Source organism: Wasmannia auropunctata, unplaced genomic scaffold (genome assembly GCF_000956235.1).
Source record: "Wasmannia auropunctata unplaced genomic scaffold, wasmannia.A_1.0 LD335277.1, whole genome shotgun sequence".
In the NCBI taxonomy this organism is placed as follows: domain Eukaryota; kingdom Metazoa; phylum Arthropoda; class Insecta; order Hymenoptera; family Formicidae; genus Wasmannia; species Wasmannia auropunctata.
The window spans coordinates 14,759-33,744 of record NW_012027613.1 but is presented as its reverse complement, the minus strand read 5'-3'; the positions used below and the strand labels follow the sequence as shown (position 1 = coordinate 33,744).

At 39.9% G+C, this 18,986-nt stretch overlaps 3 protein-coding genes across 4 annotated transcripts; 2 read left to right on the top strand and 1 right to left on the bottom strand.

The window, feature by feature from the left end:
* Window positions 1–407: 407 nt before the first annotated feature.
* Window positions 408–5,037, top strand: LOC105457324 (DDB1- and CUL4-associated factor 8). 2 transcript variants are annotated; one of them, XM_011701930.1, is made up of 11 exons: window positions 408–1,560; window positions 1,735–1,863; window positions 1,939–2,180; window positions 2,255–2,398; window positions 2,982–3,205; window positions 3,342–3,507; window positions 3,595–3,757; window positions 4,074–4,204; window positions 4,302–4,421; window positions 4,624–4,728; window positions 4,810–5,037. In XM_011701930.1, exons 1-11 carry the CDS (start codon window positions 822–824, stop codon window positions 4,963–4,965), a joined length of 2,319 nt encoding a protein of 772 aa, XP_011700232.1. In that variant the 5' UTR covers window positions 408–821; the 3' UTR covers window positions 4,966–5,037. The 2 variants fall into 2 exon arrangements, with proteins under 2 accessions (XP_011700232.1, XP_011700231.1); XM_011701929.1 differs by having other exon boundaries at window positions 4,624–4,734.
* Window positions 5,038–6,288: 1,251 nt separating this feature from the next.
* Window positions 6,289–10,648, top strand: LOC105457323 (bax inhibitor 1). Its single transcript, XM_011701928.1, has 4 exons — window positions 6,289–6,647; window positions 8,799–9,100; window positions 9,598–9,923; window positions 10,502–10,648. The coding sequence occupies exons 1-4, from the start codon at window positions 6,598–6,600 to the stop codon at window positions 10,535–10,537; spliced, it is 714 nt and encodes a 237-aa protein (XP_011700230.1). The 5' UTR covers window positions 6,289–6,597; the 3' UTR covers window positions 10,538–10,648.
* A 323-nt stretch (window positions 10,649–10,971) lies between these two features.
* Window positions 10,972–18,216, bottom strand: LOC105457322 (RNA-binding protein cabeza). The gene is made up of 8 exons (XM_011701926.1): window positions 17,864–18,216; window positions 16,874–17,218; window positions 16,586–16,661; window positions 15,028–15,059; window positions 13,126–13,262; window positions 11,997–12,340; window positions 11,558–11,848; window positions 10,972–11,384 (listed from the first exon to the last, which is right to left on the bottom strand). Exons 1-8 carry the CDS (start codon window positions 17,874–17,876, stop codon window positions 11,345–11,347), a joined length of 1,278 nt encoding a protein of 425 aa, XP_011700228.1. The 5' UTR covers window positions 17,877–18,216; the 3' UTR covers window positions 10,972–11,344.
* Between the last annotated feature and the right edge of the window lie 770 nt (window positions 18,217–18,986).

Sequence of the window (18,986 nt, the reverse complement as noted above, 5' to 3'; positions counted from 1 at the left end):
GGGGGGGGAGGTTATGACCTGGAAAGACAGTTACAATAAATTCAGTTTCGTCTTCAAAAACAAAAACTTATGATAAAAAATGTTTTATCTGAAATGTTAAAGCGTCGACTTAAAAGTTTACTTTAAATTCGGTTTTTGACTTTGTAAAGTTATCATAACAAGAATGTTTCTCCTTCTGGAAATGTCAAAGCAGCGATATGTAAAGCTTATGTAAAGCTTTTGTAGAAATGATCTTGATATACGTTTGTCGAGTTGAAATAAATCAGTTTTGTATCTTAATATCCAAGGTTGTATTTGTATAATTAAAAGCTAGGACTGCTGTGTTAGGATATCTTTTATTATTATTTTTAATTGCTCTGCATTATCTTGGATTATCAATATAACTTTTGAAGGATATCAAAATTTATGTTGATGGATTATTAATTATAACCTTTGCCTTGATAAAGTTTATTTAAATATTTTAAAGTAATGTATAAAGTGTGGATAGATTTGAAACTGGTTTAATATTATTATGAGACAAACAGTACTGTTATACAAGTTCCTAATTTTTTAATCACCTTGATGTATTTTGGATATTAAGTTGCTCATTTAAAGAGCAGAGTTTTGGAAAGATATTAGTTTTGGATGGTCAAGAATCTCTTTTTCTGATTTTTTTTTACTCTAACGTACGATATTTACTATTTATTGAATCAATCTATTTCACTTTTCAGATAAACCTTAGATATGTTGCCGATGCAACTGCACAGTGTGCCTATTTGAAGGAATGATTGCTGGCAGTTCGGACAAACGAAAGAGAATTCATCTGAGGTCTTGAAAATAAAATGGACTCTGAAAGTCTGATCCATGATAACAGTAATGATTCCGAGATGAAACTTCCTGACACCAAGGATCCCGAGGAGTCTACGAAGGTGCGGTCGAGCTCACTGGAAGATCCAGACATCTCGATGAATGTAAATAGTTCTAGTGTTACATCCGAGGGCAGTGTCGCTTCGAAAGACGCTAGTCATGTAGTCGGACTTGATAACGATCTCGCTCGTGATGCTGCGCAACATGAACAGACGAGCGAGCCTATGGAGCTCTCTGCGGAGGACGAGATTAAGACAACAGCTGATAAATGTGACAAAACTAACGACGTGCTGAAGGAAATCCTGTACGCCACCAGTTGTAATTCGGTCGACTTGTCGGAGGCGACTACCTCGCAGGACAACAGTCCGTCTTCTTCTTACGCCAACGAAGCAAACGCGTTGCACGCTGATCAGAATAAGGTCAAGAGAAGTATCTCGAAAGGTCAGATCGGCAGTGGCGCGTCGATAGAAAAGTCGGACGATAGCTCGGACGAGGATTTGAGTAAGCGGCAGAAATTGAATAAAAGTGCGCGCAACGCCAGTGCTGGGAGCGCAAGTGACGATACGGTAACGTTTCAAAGAAACAAATCAAAAGCGAAGCAGCGAAATTATCGTAAGAGGCGAAACATAATGAGCGATAATGAGGACAGCTGCTCTGGGAACGTCCTGTCTAATGAGGCAACAAGGGAGGCTCCCATCGCTGACGCGGATGAAGGTAATAATTTGTTTTTTCAGTAGTTTTATATAACGATGGTATATAATCCTTATTATTTATAATTTTGTAATTTGTAATTATAAAAAGTCTTGTTGAATAATGCATAAGGTAATAAATAAATATATTTCTGTGTAAATAATTATATATATATGTATATAAATAATATAATTTTAGGAAACGTTGCATCTGCCAGCACTAGAAACGAGTCAGCTCAGAACGAATCGTCAAATAGAGGTTCAGAGGCTCGCAGAGCGGGATCGGAAACCCCTAATGACGACTCTGATCGATACAAAGACGAGAGAGGTATTTTATACATAAAAAAAAAATGTTTTCCCTGCCTGTTTGGTGAAATGTAGAGATCTGATGAATTTCGAACAGGTGACTCGAACGAATGGAGAGCCGCTAACGAGGATGAATGGGACGAAGAGGAGGAATACGAGGATGAGGAAGAGGAGGTACCTCATTGCCTAAAAATAGAGAAACCGCCTCCTAATTGGTGCATTGTACCCGAAGTGATAAATCGTCAAATAGGCAGTAATCCGTTATTTCAAAGAAGATTCTACGGTTCTCTGCATGCAGTGGAGCGGCTCGACATTATGTACAAGCTTAACGAGCATCAGGTAAATTGTTCGTCTTGTAAACGCTGTACATCGTTACGAAAATTTGTGTATTAACATTCGATTGTTATTTACAGGGTTGCGTAAATGCCTTAAATTTCAATCAAAAAGGAAATTTATTAGCGAGTGCCTCTGATGATTTAGCAGTTGTTATTTGGGACTGGGCCGTAGGGAAAAAGCGCCACTGGTTTATGAGTGGTCATACAAGCAATATGTTTCAAGTACGTATAATATTCATAATTAAAGCATTTCGATTAGCTGAAAGTAATCGGTAGCGTGAACTACATAAATTGGTTTACGGTTGTATTGTAATTTTTGAATACATACATTGAACGGACACGAAGAGTGTTTTGATAGGTTGTACGATACTAGGGAGTTAGGCAAGAAAGAGAGAAAAAGAGAAACATAGTATCTTATAAGTTGCAAATGATTATAAAGTTAGAGGAAAAGCATAAAATTTACAAATGTTATGATTAATATTATCTCCGTATATTGTAGGATTGTTTCTTTTTTATTTAGTTTATATATATATATATATATATTTACGTATATTTAATATATTAATATAACAATCCTACTTCTGGAAGTTATGATGCTGTTTGATTTATGATTACATAAATATTATTACATATTAATTTATTTAAAAAGAGATACACAACGTAGTGTGTGTAGTATTATACTAGTAGATAGAGTATATTCGAATTATCGACAACACGGCGGGCATTTGAATATTTTACAATAATTATTTGGAGGTTAATGTGCATTTTTCTTTTTCTAATCAATCTTTCTTACTTAATCGTTTAGGCCAAATGGTTGCCATTAGACATGGAATATCTTATGGTCACATGTGCGAGGGATGGTCAGGTACGTCTGTTGGATCTTAAACACGACACGTCGAAGAAATTGGCGGCACATCGTGGACCGTCGCATAAATTGGCTGTGCATCCCGAGACACCTCACGTGGTCTTTTCCGCTGGAGAGGATGCGAGGGTGTTCTCCATAGATATCCGAGAGAGCAAACCAAACAAGTGAGTTGCGATTAAAAAGTTTAAATATTTATTCACATTTTTTCTATTCCTTGTGTTTTACAACCCTTATAATCTACATATGTTAATTTTTTGTACAATATATATACCTATATATATAGACTTTTCCTTCACACAGGTTACTTGTAGTAAAGGAAGGTTCGTCAGAGGTGCAGCTATTCAGTATACATTCTAATCCTTTTAATAGCAATGAATTTTGCGTCGGCGGCCGTTCCCATTATGTGAGAGTGTACGATCGGCGAAAAGTCTCGACGCCGCTTTACAAGTTGTGCCCCGATCATCTGGTATGTCTTATCGCAATCCTGTGTAGTTCGTTTTTTTTTTAAATGTATTTAACTTTACATATGTAATGTATAATTTAAATGTTTCAGACCGGGAATAAGCACGCGCATGTAACCTGTGCTGTATATAATCACAACGGAACAGAGATTCTCGCCTCGTATAATGACGAGGACATATACCTATTTGACAGATTAATGTCGTCACACGTAGATTACGCCCATAGATATCAGGGCCACAGGAATAGTGCGACCGGTACGTCACACATGAAACGCAATCACATGATTGCGTTTTATATACTCTCGACTCTTAGATCCTTTTAATTCTTACGACCTCTTTTTTCTTTTTATGCACGAGAAAAATTAACAACGTTTTAACAGAGAAAAACTAACACGTGCAAAAACAGAATTCAATGATACACTTTTCTCAATTAATTTTCGTGCTAAGATTTCTCTCTAAAAATATTTCTATATATTTCTTTTGAAATTCGAATATTAGTTGGCAAGCGTTGCCTTAAATTTTGGATTTATTAATATTTGCTATTACATTGCCATCTGTCGCTTGATTGTAGTGAAGGGAGTCAATTTCTTCGGACCTAAAAGCGAGTATGTTGTATCTGGATCCGATTGCGGCAATATATTCATTTGGGACAAAAATACGGAAGCTGTTGTACAGTGGATGCAAGGGGACAGGCAGGGAGTTGTGAGTTTCCCCACTTCGTAAATCCGATAAGCAAATCTTTCTCTTTCGCAATGTTGGTGAGAAAAAATAACGGTTTGTCTTTTCATTTAATTTGCAGGTAAATTGCTTGGAGGGACACCCGCATATTCCCATTCTCGCGACAAGCGGATTGGATTACGATGTTAAGATATGGGTGCCTAAGTCCGCGCAACCTCCTCAAATGAGTTCCTTCGCCCATGTACGTATAGACAAAAAGAAATCTATATAATCGTCTTTCTATAATCTTTCTTTTTATAAGCGTCTCTCTTATTGCTTTATCAGAACACTTGATAATAATTTTTAATATCGCGTTTCCCTAAAATAGGCGATACAGCTATAAATGCAATAGACTAAAAGATTAACGTACATGTGTTCCCTTTATTATTATTTTTTTTTTTCAGTGTGTCAAGTCCAATGCGAGGAACAGGAAGCAAGAAAACGTGCCTGATTCATTCGACGGCCAATTACTTTGGATTTTACTGCGACATATCCGTCATCGAGAAAGAGTACGTGTAAGTAATATACATGTCGCGGGCATTTTTCGTCGACGTGTTAAATTAACCATTCTACCGTGTTTCTCATCTTAGAATCTTTACACGCGTTACGGACTCGAGGATCCGAATCGGGAAGAGGAGAACGACGATGACTATCACTTCGACAACTCCTCGATGGACAGCTCGTCCGAGGACAGCGATCAGTCGGAAGGCCGAGACGTTGCAAGAATACAGTGCCCTCCGTCTTAAAAGTTGTTGCTTAATTAAACGCGATATTTGATATTATTGCGATGGGAGTTATATATTTATATATATATATATATATATATAGCGCGTTCAAGGCATTCGTATTAGTCGTTTCACGATTATAATAAATTCTACTGGATAACTGTGTCAATAGCTTTACATAGCGGCGTGTATAGGAGGGACAGTATCGCGTACGTATCAAAGGGGGGAGCTGCGTATTCTAGTTACGATTGATCTTTTTTTATCAGCTGAAAATAATCGGTAGCGTGAACTACGTAAGTTGGTTTACGGTTGTATTGTAATTTTTGAATATATACGTTGAACGGACGTTGAAGAGTGTTTTGATAGGTTGTACGGTACTGGGAGCTAGAAACCGATGAGGCAAGAGAGAGAGAGAGAGAGAGGAAAAGAGGAACATAGTATTTTATAAGTTGCAAATAATTATAAAGTTAGAGGAAAAGTATAAAAATTTAAAAATGTTTGTTATGATTAATATTGTCTCCGTACATTGCAGGAATGTTTCTTTTTATTTAGTTTATATATATATATATGTTTACATATATTTAATATATTAATATAACAATCGTATTTCTGGAAGTTATGATGCTGTTTGATTTATGATTACATAAATATTATTACATATTAATTTACTTAAAAAGAGGTACACAACGTAGTGTGTGCAATACTATACTAGTAAAGTATACTCGAATTATCGACAATACATTTGAATACAGGGAGTCGAGTTTTTGCTGAGGCTGAACGCAAGGTGAGAAAATCGCAAAATAGAATATTAAAAAAAAGACAAAAAGAGGTTGCAGAGAAATTACGGGAAAGCGATAAGGAATAGCCATTGATAGTAGAATCTCGATTACATCTTTCGATATTCTTTATACGCAAGATTGAAGGTGATCAACTTCAAACTTCAACTCGCCGAATAATTTAAAATCAATACCCAACTTACAATTAGTGATTAGTCATATCTGTATCATTTCACTGCCATTAATAGAGAATGATTAAATTTTTGTTAGTACATTAAAAAAAAAAGATTAAATTACTGGTTGACGGTTTACACGAAACTGTATATCAATCTTTAATTGCCGTAAATAATTTTCACTTCGAGAAGGCACGTTCGGTGCTTTCGGGACAACGTGTATAACGCGGTCGAGACTGCCTCTATCTGGCGGCTGCTGGCGGCGCCGCCGCGCGTTCGTGTGACAGGAGGAACGGAGCAGCGAAGAGGGAGAGAGAGAGAGAGTGAGCGGGGCGACGGCGCGCATGGCCAATCGGACGCGTCCGTTCTCTCCTATCCTCGTCTGCCCCGTCGGCCGTCTATTCTGTTACGCGTAGGAACATCACTGACGTGTCCCTGCTCGAGGATCGGCTCGTCGGGCTACGTACGTGCGTGCAATTCGTCGACTGTGCTCGCCTCGCTCCGATAATCCTCGTCTCCCCGCGCGCATCGAATTATATTAGCCGGGGCAATATCGCCAGTCATTCGGCTTTACGAGCGAGCGGAACGTCCCGTGCGACGCGCCGTCGATCGTCTTGTCAGTGGTGCAAGCAGGAGTGAGCGAGAGCCCCAACGCCCCGAGCTTTCCGAGTCCGCCAGCGCGAGTCCGAGCGACGGCCAAAATTATGGCAACGGCCAACCTGAACGCATTCTTCAATTCATTCAGCAGCACGCTGTGAGTATTCCGCTCTCGCGACGGACGACGGGGGTCGCGTAATCGGGGAAGTGCGAGGAATATGTTTACGCGATATTCGCTCCTCTCTCCCTCTCGGATGCGAGAGCGCCTCACGGTCCCGTGACGCAATTTCGCGATCACGGGAGCGATCCATCTTCCCCTTTCACTTCCCTGCTTATTTCTTCACTTCCGCGTCCTCGTGAAGAAAAGCGCCATTCCCGATAACGCTTGTCATTAGGCATTCGTGCGCGATAGCCCCCGTGACCTTCGCACACAGGTAGATTCGGTAGGTGTCTGGAATGATGACGACGGACGTCGTATATAGATAACGCGACGTAGTTGCGTCGCGCGTGCCCGACTACATGTTACTTGCGGTGAAAGCGAAGGAGGCACCGAAAGTATGACATTTCTTCGGGTCGAGATCTCGCGTCGGCTGTCGTCGACGACGAGGCGGCCGACGACTTCCTCGATGGGAGAGAGCCGATTGCAATTCCCCTCCCTCCTCCTCCTCCTCCTCATCCTCCTCGTGCTCCCCTCCAACGTGAAGGTTTAAGCGACATACCAGTTGGGACACCCTGTATATACGGCGTTTTTTTTCCAGATCCATACGTGTTGTTTTTAGCCGTGCTGCGTCGCGCTTCTTGCACTTACGCGCGAAGGCAAGAACTCCTGACTTCGACCGAACTCCGATTATTTAATCGACGATTCGCGCTTATCGAGCGATACCCGCGCTGGCTCCGCTTAACGCGTAGACGAAATTATTGATTTTTTGTTGTTTAACGTGACGGAGGAAAAAAAAAGTTCGGTTTCGGGAGCTCGAATTGTTGTACACACACAGGGAGACGTCGCCTCGGACGATCCTCGTCCGATTTCTACCAAAATATAGATTAACTTTAGCTTCGACTCGATTTGCTCTCCACACCTTTTTCGCGAATTCCTAGAACTAGAAAAAGAGAAAAAAATGAATAGAAATTAAAATTGATTCGCATAGAAAAACGAACGTCTACGGGCTGAACGAATCGTAGATTCAAGTTAGACGGAGTTCCGTCGCCCTAAATTGGACCGTCGAGAAGGGAGGGATGAAAAGAAACTTTTGAGAAAGGAACTTTCTATGGAGACGAGAGAAAATATTATACATGAGCACTTTGGAAAAAAAAAACGTATGAAAAACAAAAAAAAAGAGGAGAGGAATGACACAAGCGTTTCCAGTCGCTAGAATATTATCCACTCGAGTCGGTTCTTCACATTTTACCTTGTTCCATTGTCTACTTTGTAAGAGTCTATTTGTGACGATAACAATGTTGTAAACAAGAGACGTTCTCGTCATTTAAGGATGACTTTGATTCCAATTATCGACTTATTGACTTATCAGACGATATTTGTAGTTCCGTTAATACGGATAGAATAATTGATTTTTCATTGATTTGACATATTTATAGATAAAAAGATTAAATTATAGACGAGTCAATATACGGATAGAATAATTGATTTTTCATTGATTGGACATATTAGATAAAAAGATTAAATTAGAGACAACGAGTTGTGTGGACATTTTTTTAGGCGGTTCTGCCGAGATTGAGTTAATCACAGGTTGATCGTGTAGCAGCCCTTAGTTTTAAAATACCATTAACGATTGGCATCATCAATGAGGCGACGCTGCGCGCGACTGGAACATTTTTTTTTATAATTAAATACTGCGACGATATAAATATCCTGCGAATGGCCTTGGATCAACTTTCCAGGCAAGATAAAAGAGATCGTCTTAAAAAAAAAACGAGTTTTACTTGTTTGACGTAACTGCGTATAATGAAATGTGTTCGAGATCGGGATCTGCATGCGGGGCGAAACGTAGAGACGATCGGGCGATCAGGAGAGAAAATTGCATCACGCTATTTACAGAAATAGATAGTCGAGTGAAAGATTTGTCTTCGGGTTCCGATAATAGTTTTGATATACGAATCTCTTATATGAAACTCAATCTTCGCGACTCACAAATGTCTTTGTGCGGAGGATGCACTGGCAACTCTGCTATAGATATTTTCTTCTGCAGCATGATTCATTTAGCGATAGCTTAAATAATAAATAATTGATACCGCACGGGATCAATTCTGAAAGCCGCGTTATAATAATATAGACAATAATTATTTGCAGAAATGCGCCGGTCAGGCAACACCTGAAGAATGTCTACTGTTGCCTGTCCCTGTCCACCGTGTCGGCGGCCGTCGGGGCCTACGTGCACATGTACACGCAGTTCCTGCAGGCCAATCTGCTGACGACCCTCGGCACCCTGGGCCTCCTCATCGCGCTGATGACAACGCCCGACAATGGCAAAAATCAGAATCTGCGTCTCGGCTACCTCCTGGGTTTCGCATTCCTGTCCGGTCTTGGTTTGGGGCCCCTGCTCGAATTGGTTGTCAGCATAGACCCGAGTATTGTGGTGACGGCGCTAGTCGGTGAGCCAAACCCTGTTGGTTTATCCATTTCGCGCTGTTCTGTGCATTTTGTCCGTTCGTCTTGAGATAAGGCGCTGTCCACAATCGATTAAATTAAATTAAGTTGATTTAAAGTTGACCGACTTGGTCCAAAGTTCAAGTAAATTTGATTGATTTCACCAAAGTCCACTACGTTTTACGCGCGCGAGAGAGTCTCGGAAAAAAGAAATCGTTGAATTAAGAATTTCTGTACAATTCAATTCTGTGTGTTTAATTTCCGTATAAAACATTTTGTATTCCTGCGTAAAATATTTTTTTTTTGTTGAAAAGGTGATAAGATTCATTAAATAACCCATTAAGAATATTGTCCATTAAGAACCGTTATAACCCATTAACCCATTAAAAATATTGATCGATGATGTCTAACCATGTATATATGTCAGATAGAATAAAGACACGTACTGCTACGTCGACGCCGATACGATGTACGATAATTGTGCAATGAAATGTTTTCACAGGTACAACGGTCATCTTCGTTTCCTTTAGCATTTCCGCACTCTTGGCCGCACGCGGCCGTTGGCTGTATCTCGGTGGCACCTTGATGAGCATGCTGAACGTCATGATCCTGTTCTCCCTCGCCAATCTGTTCCTGCGCTCGACCCTCATCTACCAGGCGCACCTGTACGTGGGCTTTTTCGTAATTTGCGGCTTCGTTATTTACGACACGCAACTGATCGTCGAGAAGTTCCACATGGGCAGCAGGGACTTCATCATGCACTCCTTGGATCTGTTCATCGACTTCGTAGGCGTTTTCCGACACCTCCTTGTGATACTTACGCAAAAGGTAAATCGCCCTGACCAATTAATTTCGCTTCTTTCGCAGAGACGTCTCTTAGAATTTGCCGCGTTACTTTTCGCTGGGAGGAAATTTTGGGCAGATCACCCCCTTTAATTTTCACGGCAATTGATTACTTAGGATACAGCATACTTTCATCGGTTTAAAATAACTCTCGAGCAGAAACAAATAGTACAAATTAGAAAAAGTGAATCGATAACGGCCGCGTTATCGGTGTTTACGAACTCGTTTTGCGTCGACACTAAGTAGATTAAAAGATCGATCGGGGCGTTACAGCGTTGAAATAAAAGTCGAGGTATGGCATAATAAGGGAGATATAGAGATATCTCTGATGATACAGGAAAAGAGCACTTAAGTGCAGAAAAAAAAAGCGATCTTTAGTTCGCTCTTTTACATATGTTGGAGTTATATTTTAGATCTCAATTTTTAAGATATATATTTGGATGTATATTTCGTTGGAGAAACAATTCTTTGAAAAATTAAGTTGCTGCTAAAAATATAATTAATGAATAATTTTGAAAATATATTATAAATATCTTAATTATTTGAATTTTTCCCGATTTCAGGAACTGTCCAAGGACTCACGCAAGCGTAAGGATTGAGCGAGCATAAACAAGACGGGTAATTGCGGTGCGTTCAAGTAAATCCATAAACTAGAGGTCTTCATGTAATCTATCCATACCTAGGTATATCTGTGTACATATACATACCGGGAAAAAAATTATATAAATACCGATATACACCACGTCATAAACGTATATTATGCATAACATCTCTTAGCGAACGCGATTACTATATAAATATATTTACTATATTGAAAAAAAAATTGAGGAAAATGTTAAATACAGTTTGTTTACTATAAATGACATTGGCTTCTCTTGCGTCCGATTACAGACGAAGACGGGGCCGTGTAATTTATTTTGGTCATGTCTTTGGGTTATAATTCTCCATCAAATTTGTATACACACACATATATATAATATATATATAATGTAATATAAATTAGCTGTGTATTATATTTTCAACTTTCAATAAATGAATTTTCCCAAATTTCTCATTCTCTTTATTTCGCAATAAATCTCACAGTGGGATGGCGGGTAATTAAAATGAGAGCCGATCGTACGTTCACACATTTAAGGTTTCTTGTCTATTGTTGTCTATTTGAATATTTGATTTCAATATGAACGTAACAATACATATGTTATGCTATTTCAGATGAATATAAAAAAAGATCACGCGAAAAGAAAGACAGTAAGAAATACATATGCCACGTGTGTAGAATAAAAGAGTGATTTTTTTTCCACTCTGCGAAATGTACAAGCGCTGAAAGTGTGTACAATATGTGTACAGGTTTTATAATGACGGTGGGCCGAACAGGCCGGTAGTATTTCTTTAAGAATATGATATATTTAATACGGTCGCTGACGGTCCCTGTCCCTGTCGCCTCGGCTGAAACAGAGCGCGAAAAAAAAAATTGTTACGTGTTCCTTGATCGATATTCACTGTGTAAAAATACAAAGTTCGTTCGACGTTAACTTTTCGCGCCTCCGCGGCATATAGAAAAGAAAGTAGAAGTTCGCGAAGAGAGTTCGAGGATCATGCATGAAATATGAAGAACCTACCCGCCGCCCCTCATGGGACCGCCTCGTCCACCGCGGCCGCCCCGGTCCCCACCGCGGAAACCGCCGCCGCCTCTGCCACCTCTGTCACCTCCACGTCCGCCACGATCGCTCCGGAAACCCCCGCGGCTTCCGCGATCGCCGCCTCGGCCGCCACCCCCTCTGCCGCCGCCGTAACCGCCGCCGCCGCTACCGCCGCCACCGCCGCCAAGGCCTTCCGGTTTCGCGCTCTTGCAGAGATTGCACTGATCCCGCCAGGCGAAATTCGTGTTGCCGCAATCGGGATTGGGACACCTGTTTCAAGATTCTCTTTAGTCGCTTTGTTACCTCAACCTTCCTTTATCAAGCATGTCCATTTTAATTAAATAATATGCTAATATACGTATATATAATCGGACATGAAGATAAATTTATTCTTCTCGTGATATAATTTCGTATTCACCTCCAATCGCCTCCACGGCCGCCACCGTCACGCCGGTCGTCGCCACCGCCTCCGCGATGATGATCGTCACGATCGCCGCCACCGCCACGACCGCCGAAACTGCCACCTCGGCCTCGGCCACCGCCCCCGCGGCCGCCGCCTATGCGATTACTCTGCCAGCTACTCTTGTGCTGGGCCATCTGCACCTTTATCGTGCTGCCCTTGAAGTCCTTGCCGTCGAACCAGCTGATAGCCGAGCGCGCGGCGTTCTGATCGTCATACGTGACCGTCGCCTCGCCCTTCGACTTTCCTGTGTTCTTGTCTTTGTACATCCAAATCTTCGGCTTGCCCGTGCGTTTGTCATGCTGCAAGCATTACGTAAATTTTCGTTGAACATTTAAATGCGATCTGATCTCATCAGGGGTCGGTAAAATAACTGATACAACTTATTTAAAATAACAAATACAAAATAGATTCCAGAAACTTATTTAAAATAAAAGATCGCAGGGGTCAATAAAAATCTGATACGACTTATTTAAAATGAAAAATATAAAATAGATTTCAAAAATATATTTAAAATATTAAATAAGAAATAGATCAGAAGAAATTATTTAGAATAATAAGTTCTAAATAATTTTTTTACTTTTTCTTATTTAAAATACATATTATAAATATAAAATAATGCTTTTTTAAATACGACCGATCCCTGATAAGCAGAAGTCGGTAAAACTGATATAACTTATTTAAAATAACAAATATGAAATAGATTCCAAAAACATGACTTATTTAAAATAAAAAATATAAAATAAATTCCAAAAACGTATTTAAAATATAAAATAGATTAGAAGAAGCTATTTAAAATAATAAATACTAAATAACTCTTTTACTTTTTGTTATTTAAAATACATATTTTAAAATTAATGTTATTTTAAATACGACCGACCTCTGGATCTCATTATATCGGTGTTATAACTTCGCGTATTTAATTTCAAACATTCTCGGCATTTTATTGGAGATAACATTAAAGAATTGAGATTAGATTAGAGCTCCAAACATAGATATACGTGATATATAATAAGTACTGCTCTACATATAGACTATTGCCGAGGAGAATAAATTCTATTCTAAGTCTATATGAAAGACCACGTACCTTAATAATGCCAATCGCTCCGAAATGCTGACAAATCTCTTCCTCGGAGATCGATGGATCCATACCGGATACAAAAATAGTATCCTCTTGCGTAACCATTCCTTCACCGCCACCGCTGTTACGGTCACTGTAGCCCCCTGCAATGGACCGAAAGTTATGATTCATCGTACAGAACGTCGTAAGGCAGTAGAAAAAAAAAATATTCGCGTTATCTACCGACCCTACTACTTTACTTCGTTCTAATCTAAAAAGATATAAGGAAAGTGTTTCGGGATTGCGCATCTCTCTGTACTTTCTCTGACTCACTCTGACCGCGCAGCAGAAGCTTGGAAACACTGTCCGTATAACTTTCTCGGATTCGTCACTTCTCAGTAAAAATTGGAATCATGTATATTTCAAAATTATCGTATATATTTCCCGATGACACAACGACAGAGTTCTCTCAGTTAAGAAATAATACGGCCGTTTATTTCCGAGATGTTAGTTACCACACATTTTTTAATATAGCCTCTACGATCTCGATTGCGAACGACTTCCTGTCGTTTTTCTTATTTTTATTTTTATAAACACGAGCAGAAGCGGAAAACGGACGACCAGTTTTCAACGTTTAGAGTTTCTACAAATAATAAATCGTATATACCAGCAAGAGCAAGAGACGTTGTTTTCTCTCTTGTAGCGTATTTTATAGAAGGCTTATATAAGTATATACATATATATTTTTTAACAACTAAACCTGTACACACATCTACGTATATCCTTGTAACGTTATCACTCAGCATATTTAGCATTAATTATTGACTACACATTACGCATGTTTTTTCCCACTTATTTTTTTGTTCACGAGGTCTTAAAAGAAAACGCAATTATGTTGGTTACAACAACTTCTCGCTTTAGGGTACCCATTTTTCTGCACAATTTCCGTACCTCGAATGGCGAATTACGTTTGCAGTATACATCGTAATCTCCTTTCGTTATTTGGTAATAAAAATAAAAAAATAAAAAAAAACGTAATGCATTAGTAGCGGTCTAGTATTCCCATATTAACACCTAACGATACATATAGAACACAGGGTTGCAGCTGAACATACAAAAGGGCTGCAACATTATTTCTTACCCTTGACATTTAATCACAGAATCGGCAAGTATATAGCTCACCAGCTGCCTTTTATTTACTCTTCTCGCGCTCGTTTATTTTATATGCATTTGAAAATGTATCGACCATACCAAAAATCAATCACGACCACATCGTATCTCTATTGTCGCTACATCACGCGAAATGAGAACGTAAAGTCCACTCGCAATGTCCTTTTTTTTCTGTACCTTTTTTTTTACGAACCTTTCGACCTTTTAAGGGACTTCCCAAAATAAACTTTCCCACTGCACGACATCACCGAGTGACACGCACAGTGCGGAAATCGGTTGGATAACGATAGTCTCACGGAAACGTACGGAAGATCTAATTTTGGAAGGCGCACGGGGATGTCTTACTCTTGTTAGGAAAAAAAAAAAGAAAGTCTCGCTTTTGGGAAAGCGACATCCGTGCGCCAGAGATTCGTTCGTAGGATCAAAAAAAGCAATTGGTGATCGTAAGTGCATTTGATTTTTTTTTTTAAACGATACATCTACAGGCAGAACGCGATATACGGTATTTCGTATTTTCATTCGCCTCCGTTCTCAACGAGAACGCGCCCGTGCGAGTATCATGTCAATCGATTAGAGATTGCCATTGAGCAGATATGTCGCACGCATACTTTTTTTTTTTAACTCTTACGCTACCCTAACAATGTTGCATAGCAGCCCTTTCATATAACACCGAGTAACCGAGTATTTAAGATCGTAAATAGTAGAGTGAAAGCTAGAATATTTAGCACCAGACTAGTACAAACAGTCTGGTGCATTTACCTTTGTTATAACCACCTCGGCCACCGCCACTGCTAAAACACAGAAGCAGATATACCAATGAGTTGACTCATGGAGACTGTGATCGATCGATCGATGTATGGCGAATCGTATGTATGCCGCTCGCCACCTTTTCTTCTTGACTGATGTACCTATTTGTCTAAATTGTCTGTGTACAGTCACACCACATCATGATTTACATATTATTAACCGTTTCGTACCCGCCGTTAAATCACGTCCGTCAAGTCTCGTTTAGCATGCAGTTTTTTTTTTTTTTTTAGATAGCTTTATAATAATGTGAGAGAAACGACGTGAGACAAACGATTAAATCGAGAGAGCTAAATCGGAGCATAATTGTTTTATCCTTCTTTTTTGATTGATTCGACGTAACATGAGTCTCGAGGGAAAGACAAATCTCGATAAAAACATGCCTAGGTTCTAGTTTGACATGTATATGTGTGTATATATATATATATATATATATATACACACATATATTCCGTCATTTTTCAAACAAAAAAAAAGGTAAGAGATTACTTGCGTTGGCGATTTAAAGCGACTCTTTGCCGGAAAGAAAAATTTTATTAAAGCATCCGCTGCAACAATCGCTCCGTTGATTCCGTTGCAATTTTGGGACATTTGGAAATTTATAAATGCACAGCACAATACGACGTACTTTGCCATTCAATTTTTGCATTCGTGATAGAAAAGATAAAATGGTAATATCTTTCGGAAAATATGTATAATACCTGTTTAAATAATACCAATGCTAGAAGCGACGATACGCACAGTAAAGCCATGTATCGCTTGAAGGCAAATGACATACGGATTAATATACAATATATACACCACACAATGTTCCACCTTTTTCTCTCTCTTTCTCTCTCTCTCTCTCTTTCTCGAAAATCTTGTTTTTCTTTTTTAAATACATATATAATAGCGATCAGATAAGGCAATATGTGTCTGTAATCTCTTACGATAGACTTTAAATACCTTAGTTGCCTAATCGTATATGATAATACACCTGATATTGGAGATAATACAACAGTGGCCCCAGTGGCGACATCAATCGCTTTGTCAAGTCTTAATCTACTTTAAAACCTTTGCATTTAGCTGCCACACAATATACGTTATACGTCGTGTACATGAACGTATGTATGTATGCATGAATGTATGTATGTATGTTATGTGTTTGCTGATATTTCAGAAGCAGCGAATAGTGTCGACATTACAGCCTTTTTTACGTCAATTGTCAATATACTGTTTTCTTTACCTTCTCTTTACCTCAGTTATATCTGTCTGTTAAACCTGTAGGCATACTTCAAACATATTAACGCCCGGTCGGGCATAAAACCGATTTTCGTAATGATGATTTTCAACAAGAGTTTTTTTTCCATTTACTGGCGTTAAGAGTATTGCATTACCTTTTTTGATTTTGCTTCGACAAAGAACGCTTACTGAATGCGGTGGCTGTTGATTTTAATTTTAACACACCGGAGTCCGTCGCTCCGGTTATCGCCTCATATTATGTATATTAAGAGATTTTAGAAAATGAACTTACTTGTAACCACCGCCGGAGCGATCTCCGTAACCGCCGCGGTCGCCGTATCTACCGCCGCCACCGCCACCTCCTTGGCCTGAAACACATACATGATAAGTATAAGTATGATCTGCAAAAGAGATGAAATAGAGAGAGAGAGATTATTAAAAATAATTTAGTTGTAAAAATTAAATTTTTGATTAAATAACTGATTATAGAAGCAATGAGGAAGCGTAAGAAAAAAAAATTAAAAAAAAAACAAGACGCAGAAATCGGAGGCTTTAATTATAAAGAGAAGAAGCTATGAACCTCCGCTGTAAGAACCGGAGTTGCGATTATATCCCCCACTGCCACCTCCGCTGTTGCCGTAGCTCCCGCTGTAGTTGTTACCGCCGTCGCCACTGCCGCCGCCTCCGTAGCTATTTTGACCGCCGTAACTGCCTTGGCCGCTCTGCGACTGATTGTAATCCTGACCGCTGTTAGAACTGTAGCTGTTGTAATTGCCGTAGTTGGTACCGGCGTTCGGGGGCGGCTGGCTGTACTGATTGTAGTTACTGCCGCCAGTCGAAGGGGGTGGATACGACGTATCCTGCCCAGCCGTGGGAGGTGGCTGGCTGTACTGGTTATACCCCTGCTGCTGGTAATTGGAATACTCTGTAAAATTCAATGCAAATATTTTAGCCGCTTTAAATTGGAGCCGCTTCGTTGAGATCTTCCAACGTACCTGTATCACAATCGTTTAAGATATATAAAATACTAAGAGGTCATTAATTTTTTTTCGACATGTGGATTTAAATAGTTACTGGAAAAGAATGCATATATTTATATATATATCTTATTATTTTATATATATCATATATAAATAAATATATATATATATACACACATGTATGTGTGTGTGTGTGTGTGTGTGTGTGTGTGTGTGTGTGTTCAAGTAATTTCATGTATGTGTAAATTTATCCGTCCGGGAATGATCTCCACATGTCTAACAACGATATTTTCGCTCATCTCCGAGTCCGAAAAATTTCAGCGGTTTTCCCGACCCAAAATTTTACTACGGCGTTAATACTCGGGTGCGTTCGACGCCTCCGCCAATCGCCATTTTCGCCCCGTGATCGACGAGACGACGTCGATCAAAGCGACGCTGGCCCGTATCTCTCTCTCTCTCTCTCTCTCTTTGCTCCGGCACGGGTCCACGATGACGAGTGGAGGCGCCGCCTCGGGATGGCTCGTCGCCATCCGCGGCAAAGCGTCTCCTCCTCCCGTAAATCGCAAGTGTAACTTTATCGGATTACTCACGATTGTCCGTCATCGTGCCGCTCCTTCGGACGAGTGACGAAGAGACACGCACACGCGCACCGCTGACCGAGACGGGACGATGAATCTGCTCGAGCGCTTCGACGGGCAGTCCGGATTGCGCGCCCTTCCGCCTCGTGCTCCTTCCTCGCGAATGTTCGTTCCTTCCCCGCGGAACCGGTCACGGGCCTCTTCGGCTACGCGTTTTCCTGGTTTCCCCCGCGAGCTCGCGAACCCAAAGGGAACGAGACACTCAGAGACACGGCTGCTTCGCGAACGGAAGCAGAGACGACCGGCCGGAACTGCCGGAACTGCCGGAAGTCCCGTGCGGCGTTTCGCTCGCTTCAGTCACCCAGTAACATGGAGGACTGGAGAGAGCATATCGATGGTGGGGTAAGAAATTTGTAATCGGAAATGACATCACCAGTCAACCATCTAACGCACTGTTTAACCGCAAACGGCGCTATAGTAGAAGCTTTTGATTGGCTTTTGATGTTGATCGAGCATGGAACTATGGAAGACTATTTCACATGTTAAGAGGTTACGTGACTCGTGAGGTTGTTATAATTATATTGAGGCTATTATTATATTATATAAATATATTTCTATATATATAATTAAAAAATGGTTAGCTGTATTTTATGTAGTTTTTCCAAAGCAAAAAATTGTGGAGTTACTTTTCATATGTGATTATCTGTTAATATTATTACATTATCTGATATGTGCACTGTTAAAATAATTTTTCTGTAAAACAATATATTCTTATAGATTTCCAAAAGACCCCACAAGATATAATATATAGGTAAATTTTGTAAATAAAGGCAGCAAGTGGAAACCGAAAAAAATTACTGTCAAACGTTCAATTTTATCTAAGACTGTTTCGATAAAAGTTCTCTCAGTGTGACCCGTCTCAAACCACATGCGATCCCAAGTATTCGCGTAAAATGGTTGAAATGTGTGAGTTAATAGAATGAAATGTTGTGACTATCCTCGCGGTTCCAAAAGCTGAAAAACATGTAACTCAGCTCGCTTTAGACTAATTAAATTTTCATAGTAATAAATCCACTCGAATTTACCGCTCTACTTCAATATCCGGGTGCGGCCATATTGGTCAACCGTCTTAGAT

Bases quoted from the DNA above. Each gene is read 5' to 3' on its own strand.
- LOC105457324 (XM_011701929.1), top strand. From the start codon at position 822: ATGGACTCTGAAAGTCTGATCCATGATAACAGTAATGATTCCGAGATG. The intron at 3,206-3,341 runs GTGAGTTGCGAT...TCCTTCACACAG, and splicing joins CGAGAGAGCAAACCAAACAA to GTTACTTGTAGTAAAGGAAG. The intron at 3,758-4,073 runs GTACGTCACACA...GCTTGATTGTAG, and splicing joins CCACAGGAATAGTGCGACCG to TGAAGGGAGTCAATTTCTTC.
- LOC105457323 (XM_011701928.1), top strand. From the start codon at position 6,598: ATGGCAACGGCCAACCTGAACGCATTCTTCAATTCATTCAGCAGCACG. The intron at 9,101-9,597 runs GTGAGCCAAACC...ATGTTTTCACAG, and splicing joins TGTGGTGACGGCGCTAGTCG to GTACAACGGTCATCTTCGTT. The intron at 9,924-10,501 runs GTAAATCGCCCT...TCCCGATTTCAG, and splicing joins TTGTGATACTTACGCAAAAG to GAACTGTCCAAGGACTCACG.
- LOC105457322 (XM_011701926.1), bottom strand. The intron at 16,662-16,873 runs GTTCATAGCTTC...TATGTGTTTCAG, and splicing joins CTCCGGTTCTTACAGCGGAG to GCCAAGGAGGTGGCGGTGGC. The intron at 11,849-11,996 runs GTGAATACGAAA...ATCTTGAAACAG, and splicing joins GGCCGTGGAGGCGATTGGAG to GTGTCCCAATCCCGATTGCG.